This window comes from Drosophila kikkawai, chromosome 2R (genome assembly GCF_030179895.1).
Source record: "Drosophila kikkawai strain 14028-0561.14 chromosome 2R, DkikHiC1v2, whole genome shotgun sequence".
NCBI lineage: Eukaryota > Metazoa > Arthropoda > Insecta > Diptera > Drosophilidae > Drosophila > Drosophila kikkawai.
The window spans coordinates 9,640,445-9,650,695 of NC_091729.1; the positions used below are offsets into that span (position 1 = coordinate 9,640,445).

At 41.1% G+C, this 10,251-nt stretch overlaps 1 protein-coding gene across 1 annotated transcript in view; it reads right to left on the minus strand.

Moving 5' to 3' along the window:
* The window catches only part of robo2 (roundabout 2), a 44,604-nt gene extending 39,593 nt beyond the window's left edge, over nucleotides 1-5,011 (minus strand). Inside the window, exon 1 of the mRNA XM_017166443.3 lies at nucleotides 4,517-5,011. Within this exon, the coding sequence (XP_017021932.1) occupies nucleotides 4,517-4,760 (244 nt within the window). The 5' untranslated portion in view covers nucleotides 4,761-5,011. The remainder of the gene's footprint in view (nucleotides 1-4,516) is intronic.
* Between the last annotated feature and the right edge of the window lie 5,240 nt (nucleotides 5,012-10,251).

Below are 10,251 nucleotides of genomic sequence, written 5' to 3' on the forward strand. Positions count from 1 at the left end.
TGAGTGCCGGAGCGGTTGGATGGCTGGCAACATGTTGCTGCTGCAAGAACAAGACTCCATTGTAGGTTTCGCCTGGGTTGACAGTCATTTAGATTTATGGCTGATTGTCTGCAACGGCAGCGCCTTTTTATAGCCAACTTGAGCTGGTTGTTGTTGCCTTATTTGCACGCAGAGTCAGCAATCCAATTTTTGCATGTTTGTTGTCGTTGTTGCTGCTGTTGTTGTTGCTGTTGTCGTCGTACGCAGGTGAGTACAAGCCACAAAAGCAACAACCGCGAAACTTGTTTAGCAACATTGGCCAATTTGCATGTGTCGCACTCGCTGGCAAAGACTTGAAACACGGCACTTGGACTTGGTCTCGGCGCGACTGGAACTCCAAGTCGCAGTCCCAGTCCCAGTCCAAGTCCTCATCCGATATTAGATATCCCGAATGCGATAAACGTCCAGGCGATCGACGAGACTCGCTGCTTTATTGATTTAAATGCCGGGCGTCTCATCTTCTGTGATTCGAAGATCGCACAGCAAGTCCCCGATTGAGATTAAGCCGTTTGTCAACTTGTCATAATTGCCCGGACTCAGCGGCGCCGATCTCTTTGGGCTTGTTAACAAATTATAAAGTTTTCCCTCCTCCTACCCCTTCCCCCAATCGCAGAGAGACAGAGAGACAAAAATGCAACGCCAACGTTGTGGCAACTGACTGCAAACGATGACTCAAGGCGATTCTTTGAAAATTTTTCATAATTTCCTCGCCGCGCGTAGGCAGCCGCGGAGCCAAACTCAAAGCCAAACTCAAATGGCGATTGCTGGCGGGTATGTCTGCAACAGCAGCAACTTGCAACGTGCAACTTGCAACCAGGCTCAGCTTCAACATCATCAAGTGCAAATATGCAAATCTCTGCCGACGACTTGCTTAAGGATAAATGACAATGACAAAGACAAACCTCTTTTCGGGGCAGCCGGAAATTTCAGATTTGTGTAATTAAATACATATTAGCCACGGAGACTTGTTGATCTTCCAGCTAACTCATTTCGCTTAACTGTAAAATGTGTATGCTGCAGCATAAGGTTTAGAATCTGGTGTAGATGGTAAGTAAATTAATTTAAAACTAATAACTTTCAAAATGCTGCCTCTTAGAGCCTGTTTCTAATAAATATCAAAAGATAAGCCAGGCCAATCTCCCTCACGGCTTTTCCCATAACTTGTGAATCAAATTTCCATGTTGATTGACCTCTCCAGAATTGCATATCCTCCTCCGGTTACAGTTACACCCCTCCGTTGGCTCCTTTCTCCCATTTCTCGCCGTGCGATTCCCCACCCCTTCACACATAGCATTTCCAATGCAATTTGCAAACCTTTTTCTCACCAAGCTCAGATTTGCTCCGAGCTAACCACCACGAACGAATATAAACGGGCAGCAAGCAACACAACCCAAAAAAAAAAAAAAAAACGCTTTTCGGAAAATCCAGTAACGCCTTCTCAAAAAAGAAATAACCATTTTCCAGGCGCATTGCATGCAAAAATGTGGCCAGAAACTGCAACAAAAACGGCAACAGCAACAGTAACAACGGCTTTAAACGCCAACTGGCATAACTGCAACATTTCGGATGCAAGTTTGCATTTTACGCGGCTGCCAGGCTTAATTTTCCTTTATTTTTAATATCACAACCAAAGCAACGGCTACAAAATGTACATAAAACCCACGGCTATATCAAGTACGGCCCGACTCCAGCTCGGCCCCGGCTCCAGCATGGCGATTTGGACTGGCTGTCAAGCTGGGTCCCAGATCTCCAGGAAGCAAGAAATAACAAAAATCTTTGCGTAGGCAAAACTTGGCTCAGACCACGTCGCTGTGCTGTGCTGACCATGTCCAGCTCGCCGCCTCTCAGCCTTTCTTTGGCCATGTTGCTGCTGTTGCTGCTGTGTTCTGTGTTGCCCAGCCCGGATTGTTGTTTTAAATAATTAATTATTGTTTGGTTGGCAAATAGCCGACCCAAGATCGAATGGCCGCAGCAAGAAGAGCTACAGCTATGGTTAGTAGCAATTAGTAGTCAAATGATTTTCCCAGTGGAGGGAGGGCATATTTGCTTTGCTATAAGAAGCTTTGGGATCATCTATGGAAGTTAGAAATGTATCTCCCTTACAGGATAAATATTGTTTGAGATGCTAATCATAATTTAGGGTATTTATTTTAATTTTATTTACTTCTTTATCAATAATACCTTTAGCATGTTTTATATTCACTGTATTGTTATAATGTACTGCATTACATTATGTTTTAATTTGTATGTCCTGCTTAGTTTTCTACGAACAGTATATGAAAGATATATCTTCATATTTAATACCTTTTCCCAGTTGAAAACCCCATTTTCCACCCACATCGGCCCGCCTTTCAATCACAATCCTGCCCCCAAACTCTATGCCAACATATCGGTGCAAGACCGAGACAGAGACCCCCCTCATTATGTAGCCTGCAGCTGGGAGCAAATGGGAGATCTTGTTGAGTGCCGGGCGATTGGTAGGGCAATCATGTGATTGAACAAATAACATACTACGGAGCTGCCACAGCACTTGACTCCATTTCTATCGCCCGGGAAAGGAAAGTAAGCCGGAGACCGCTACTTAGCCCAATTTTCGCATAATGCACATGAGAAAATTGCACAAGAGCCGAGAGGCAGCAGCAGCAGGCACACAAAAAACAGAAAAATGCTAACAGAAATTGCCAAGACAAAGGCGAAACCCAAACCTAGAGAGCCCTGCCACCCCCGGAGACACAAAAAAAAAAAAACAAAAAGGAGAAAAAGTGCAGTGAGTCCAGTTAGCTGGAAAAACGCTCCCCAGAGTGGCATTAGAAGGTTGCTGCTGGCTGCCTCCTCACTGTCAACCCTGCAACTTTGTTGAGGGCGATAATTTTTATGACCCCGACAGATTCTCAAGCCGACTGCGATTGACCCACCACCACCCAAAAGCAAGAGTCGCTGGTCACACACCACCAGAACCCGTTGCTCCTTGACTGGGGCAGGGAAAAATCCTGTCGTGTGCCAGTGCAGATAATTTTATACAATTTATTATATGAAACGAGCGACGTCGCCAAGCGTCGCGTGCAACACTTGCCACATCACATGGGAGGAGCGGAGAAGAACTGGGATACAGATACTCGTCTTGCCCGCTCTACAGCCTCAGGTTGCGTGCTAAATGTTTACTGAAATCCGAAATCCAACTTCAAAAATCCGAATTGCGTGTGTCCACGCCGATATCGGTGGAATGGGAATCGTTGGTTTGGCATTAAAAAGCGTTTAATAAGCATTAGATTACAACATTCTCAGCGTAGCAGCGTTGCAAAGGGGTGTGACGGCTTAAGCTCATTTAGATATATGTTTTATCTGAGGATTTGTCGAGCCATGAAATCGCCGAAGGGAGCATTGCTTTTAACCTCAAGCTCAAACCATTTTGCTTTAGTTTTCTCTCCAAACTTCCATTTCAAAACCACAAAAGCCGCAAACTCTATTCTTTGTTTGATTTTCTTGTAATCAGCTGTAAGATTGGTTGGGGAAACCTATCTCTGTGTATACGCGCTTGATTAGTCTTTCGTGGCGAACGAACGAACTGCAAACTCATTACTCATTTATCTAAAGTTCGGTTTCTGGTGAGTGATCTTTCCCGTGATCCTCCCTTAGGGGTATACAGTTTTTTCTGTTTCGAGTTACCCTCATCTGTCTATGTTTTCTACATGTCTTTCTACACATGCATTTAGGTTCGTTTCAGTCCGGACTCTGGAGTTCGATTTGTAATTCGATCCGTGTATTCTTTGGAAATTGTATTTAGTTTGCCCAAATGCGATCCCTAAGTGGGTTCACTGGGTTAACATTATCTTTGTTTTCTTTTTTGTTGATTATGATAAAGAAATATCATTTGGGTGGGCCTAAGGGCTAAATTATAAGTTAGTAAATGTGTAGTAAATAGAGTTTTGGGAAGCTGCTTCAGGTTTATGAAAACAAAGCTCACATACTCTCTCTACCTCAATGATTTGACACTCGGTGCCCCGACCCTGCTTTAAGAGATACGTCCGAATCGGCTATATCTGCCCATAATGTTCATCTCTAATGAGAATGAGAGAATAGGAAGCACTATCATAGAGAGAGAGGCATGAATAATGGGTCTATGAACAGAGTCGATGTCGCGTTGTCTATAAAGCGGCCTTAAAATCCATTAGCGAACGTTGCAGGCATAAATAAACCGCAGTGCCTTAATTTCACTTCGTTGCTGGTGTGTTGTTGCAACCAAAAATAGCCAGAAAGATGGAGACGAAAAAACGTAAATGGAAACAAATGAGGCTAATAAATAAACGGGGGAGTGCATTGTAGACTCGGGCGGAGGAAGTCATATGCATAGGCATAGTCACAAAGGATTTTCGCTTTGGCTCCGAGAGGAAATAGTTTGTCATAATGCCCTTCAAATGGTGTCTTTGTAGCTTTTATGCATGCAGCTCTAGTTGCAGAGGCATCTGTTGACACTTACCCTTGAGCGCTCCAACTTGTGTTAATCCATTTAATCCCGCGAGGAGCAGCGGGAGCAGTGGGAAAATCGGGAAATTCACCAGCGGCCGACTCCTGCGATCGAGTTTGATTATTTTTAGACTGTCGCCAAGAGCTCCTCGATTGTTTCTATTTTTGTTTTTATTTCTGATTTTTATTTCGCTTTCATTAGATAAACGGTGAGGCTGCAACCGCCGCGGCATGCCACGCATCTCGCACGAATGCATTTTGTCAAGTATTTTTCTTCCCCTTCCCCTAATTGCACACCATTTAAAATAGATTTGCACTCATTTCGCGATTTTCGGTTAGCACACACCGCCTGAGACTAGGCTGTTTCGTTTGAATTCTTCTATTCACCAGAATATCTGAGTCCACGGCGCCACTTTGATCCGCTACCCGGAACGAACGAACCATCCACATCCACCGAAGAACACAAACGTCCACCGGTACGGTACGGTACGACCTAGCACATGCGACCCGACCGACGAAAAAATCGCGACTGAACACGAATTCTTGTTTCGTTTCCGCTTGCCCGAAGTCCACTTCGGCGGCGGGTTCGGCTGCGCTTCGTGCGGCTGCTTCGGGTGTTCCGTTTCTCACTCGTCACCGCTTGTTGCATGCTGTGGAACGCATTGGCGTTTGTTTACGCGCCGCCTCGGTTTGTTGTGGTCCAATTCCGCCCGTTTTGAGTGTAGACCGGGAACGGCACGGAATTTGTTGATGCATCTTCTTTATCAACATTTAAGATCATACTTTTATTAACAAAAAATTATTGACAAAAAATCATCATATTTATATTCATCAACATCTATTTATCGCCATTTCATCAAGGCAAAGCAAATTTTGTTTTGTTTCTTAGTTTATGTTTTACATTGAATACAAATATTAGCTGTTAACTGGATTCTTTAGTTTGTAATTATTAATATTAATTATTAATAAAAATCTTTATTTCTTTGTATAGTATTTACTTGTGAATTGGAACGTTTAAGTTGAAACACAAATGACAAAATTAGCATATTCACACATTGCACCATAAATAATGCTACTTCTGTCTTGAAAAGAAATGCACATTTAATAAAGGGTATTTTTCAATTAATGAATAATTAAAATATTAAATTTAGAATAATCGAAGAAAGTTTAAGGTAAAAGCCTGCTTATCAGTTATGTAAACAAAAATTTAAAACCAACACACTACAATAAGTTAATATTGAAAACTAACAAATGTTTTTAAGCTGACTGATAGTTTTTCTAACGACAAAGTCACATCATTTGGATTAGTGAAAAATGAGCTTAAATTCGGGCTGCGCTTTATTGACACAAAAAGTCTCCAATCGAATCGATATAAAACCGAATCGCAGTCCATTTTCTATGTTCAAAATGTTTATCCACCAACTCTTCTTAATGTTGCTTTATTTGTCCATAATTTAAGCTCTTTTTCAGGTTGTCAAGCCAACAAATTGCCAACCTTTGTGCTGCTTAGCTCGGATAGTTTCCATTGGAACTTGAAAACATCTCGAGCCCCAGATAATCCCTACTTGTTGCATCTGATTGCCCCCTTGGATCCATTGTACCCTCCAACTCCCTCGGATGCCTAGAAGGGGACGACGACCATTTGCTATCTAATCTGCTCGAGTGCCGCACTCACTCTCCAGCTGTTAGCTCATCTATTTCCAAACTGCAATAAAGCCAGACACAGTTCTGGGCCAAGAATAAAAAAAAAAAGAATAGAAATGGGAATATGCGTTTCCCAATGCGATGAATAGAAATCAAAGTGGAGACCCCGATATTGGACACTGTCCCTATATCATAGACGCCTCCGTTGCTCCGCTAGTCCGTTACCGGCGCGCTAATGAATTTCGAAATCAATTGAATGGCCAGCCCAGACGATATTGTATTAATTTATCAAAGTGCATATCCGAAAGGGCTTTCCTCTATAAATCGCTGCCTAATTTCCCAGCGTTTGTTAAATAATCAATAACTTTTCTACCCCAGGTAGTTTTTCGAGTGTGAAGTCGGTTCATTAATGCCGGTGCTCAGAAAAGATATACATTCGGGAAGTGTAAAATAAAGGTGTGTATCTTTTTTTTCTATAAAGGAATTGTGCGTGCATTTAGGAGCGGGCAGGTGTGGACGCTGCATCTCTCTCCCACTTGCAGACAATGTGCATTGTCTTTGCCAGCAAAGGAAAGGTCAAAGTGCGTTTGTCGCTGGATATATATACATATATATGTATATTTATGTGTATATATATGTGTTGCCTTCTCAAGTCCCGATTCTCGATGCCGCTTGCTCACCGCTGGCTCACCTTTTATGGCCAAGGAATGCAGGTAGAGGAGAAGGGAGAATTGTGGCAGGTAAACCATATTTCAAATGCTGATAATTGGCCAATTTACAGTCGGGGCGAGTTGCTCTGCTTGAGAGGTGAGATATCCGTCCATTGCCCGGTTGCCACGCTTCATTAGCACTCTGAGTGAAGTGCGGCAACTGCGCAGGGTTTCTAAATGGGACTAGTAATGGGTCAAATTAAACCAGGCTCTAAATTACATATATTAAATTAAATAAATGAGCACCAAAGAATGTAATTATCAAGTATTCTTTGTACAAATTCATGTAATTTATAGTGGCGAAAAGTTAATTTCTAAATACCATCAATAACCTGAAAACTATGTGACCCATACTCATTGATCCACATATTGTTTACCCAAATTGTTTACTATTTTACAACTTAAGCTGGCCTGATTAAAGATGCCGAGCCGAGTTCACATTACTGGCCACCTCAAGAAGTTTGGCAACCTTGCAGTGCATTCGGCATTATCTAGGCGGGAATGTTGACATTGGCTTTGTCGATTCCTGGCCCTATCTCCCTCTACCGCCCCACCCACACCCCCTCTCTGTCACTCACGACTGACTGACTGCCTGTTTGACTGTCATGTCGTTTGGCTTAAGCCTTGTTAATGACATGTAAGTTGCGTCTCAATTGCGGATTTGCGAGCTTCCCAAACGAAATGAAATGACATTTTGATTGTCAAGCCAAAGCCGAAAAAGATGAGGAGGCCAAGGGAATCACGAAACTTATAAATGCACTTTAATGTACGTGTTTAACTTTATTGGAAGGATGCGGATGCGTTGCCCTTGCCTTCTTTTCACTCGCTTCGCCGGGACGATTGTGCGCTCAAAAGTAAACAAATTACGTATACGTGCACACTCAAGATAATTGAAATTAGCGACTGTGACAGCATGATTACCTTCCCCAACATCTCCAGGGATCCGGATCCGCCCAGGCCACAAATCTCATGGACAAACACATGGAGGCACAGATACGGCGCTCAGATACAGAAACACACGCAGTTATCCAAAGACCCAAGACGCCCACTCACCGAAGTACCAAACCCCTATATTGAGTGGGTTTTTTGGACAGGCCACGAGTGTGGATGCTTCTGCCTTCCCCGCTGTCTATCCTCCACACTGGGAAAAATAATGTTTAATAAAAACAACTTCATTAACTTAAATCAAGCTAAATAATCCCATAAACTTTTTGTAAAACTACTAAATAGACTTTTAGTAACAATATTTTTAATTATAAATAATATTTTGAATGTAGTTAGCATTATACTGAATGCATAAGTTCTGTTATTATAATATTTTGCAGTATTTCTTTTTTTAATGCCCTTCTTTCAGTGCATCCTTATGCTTGAGGTTCCCCAAAACTTCAAAAACCCAACCCAGAACGCATTGGGTTTGGGCCTGGGGTTTTTGTACAATTGCTGGGATATATGATAATGAGCAGGAAATGAGTTGAGTGTGAAATTTATGAGCAGGAGTGCTGTCCTATGATTCCACAATGACTTATGATTGTAATTAAAAAATTTCCAGCGTTTGTAAATAAAATATTATGCCTTTCAAAGGTGTCGGGTTGAAAGTGTAAATCCATCCCTTTCACACATCATCTATCACCACGCACGGCACACTCTAATCCAGTCGGTCCTAAAAATATGCACAGATGGCACTCGAATTGGAAAAGCCACAACTCTCCCATAAAATTGTAATCCCATTAGCATAAACTAAATACGGCAAATGAAATTAAAAGTCAATAAAAGTTTAACTAGCGCAAACAATAAAAATCAATGGCTACTACATTCCAATGATCGTGAAATAAATCAGGACAGGGAACAAAAAACAAAAATATTTATAAAATGGCAAGCGATATAATTACGTTACTGGGATATGGCCAGCATAATTACCACACAAATACAAAATGTTTGTGTTTCAAATTACCAAATTAAATATTCTAATTTAGTGAAGTGTAATGAAGAAAAATCTAGATAAATATAAACTATCACAGGGTTAATAAAAATGATGAATAAAATAAAAAGGAAATATTTAAGCATTGCGTAAAATAAAACAAGCAAAGAGAAAACTATTTACATCCGTGAAGGGTATTATAATTTCAGTGAAGGAGACATTTGCGACCCTATAAAGTATATATTATTGATTGGCATCAACAGCCGAGTTGATCTAGAAATGTTCGTCTCTACGCAAACTAGTCTCTCAGTTTTAAAGCTATCTGAATGAAACTTTGCATATAAGTCTTATAAATACTCTCAATGCTATAGAAGTTTAGGTTTATAATCTAGACGATTTAATTAGGTTTTTCTTAATATTAATTACTATCTGGGTAAAGCAAACGACCTAACATTATTCCCCAAAATTTGGAGCTCACCTTTTAGCAAATTCTTCGTAAAATTTGCATTTGCTTTAATTTTCATTTGAATTTCGAGTTGAAAATGCACGGGATGGTAGCTGCTTATTAACATTTTGTTGGGTTTATGGCTTTTAATTAATATTTTCAGTAGTTTGCCGACGAAACGACCACCAGGCGAGACGGCAGCAGACGACAGAGATAGGGATAGCGATAACTCTTCATGCATTCATGCATTTATATATGCTTTTGTTATTGTTTTTATATTTGTTGTTAGCTATGGGCTGAGTGGGCGTGAGTATATCATTTGAATGGTTTATTTGTGTGGCGCTTTTTTTTTGGGAACTATTTCGTAATCAAGATAATCATAGAGTGGATTCATTAAAATCGAAATATGAGCAGCAACAAAAAAACGAAAAACACAAAAAAGCGACGCTTTTCAAGCTGCTGGCGGTCCCCTCAGCCCCCAAAACTCCAAACTTCGCCTCTGCCAGTGTGTGGCAAATAGTTTTGTAGATTTCTATCGAAAAAATGTTTGTTGTTTTTCGGTTTTTGGTTTTCGGCTTTCGTTTTTTGTTCGATGTTGTTGTTGTTTTCTGGTAGCAGAAAAATAAACAGCAGGCGACCACCGCCTATGGGCATAATTAATTACATATTTCAATTGTGCGACATTCGGGGATTACGAAACGGTTCGAATTGTCATTTGTTTGTTTTATGCCTGCCCTTTTCATATGGGGATTTTCTCGAGTACTACCATTGGGTATGGAAAATGAAAAGTTCATCGAATTTAGCTGTGGCTAATCCCATAACAAGCCACTTCGATCGATTCGTTGAGTCCCCTCTCTATCTAATCACTTAATGCCCGCCAGTAAGCCATTGTTTAAGATCCAGACGGGTCAGTCAATTTAACAGCCATCTATCATTAAATAATTTGTTAAATTTTTTACCAAACCAAAAGCGCCATGAAGACCCTCGGGAACCGCTGTTTAGTCTCTTTTCGATGTTCTTTTTCACTTTTA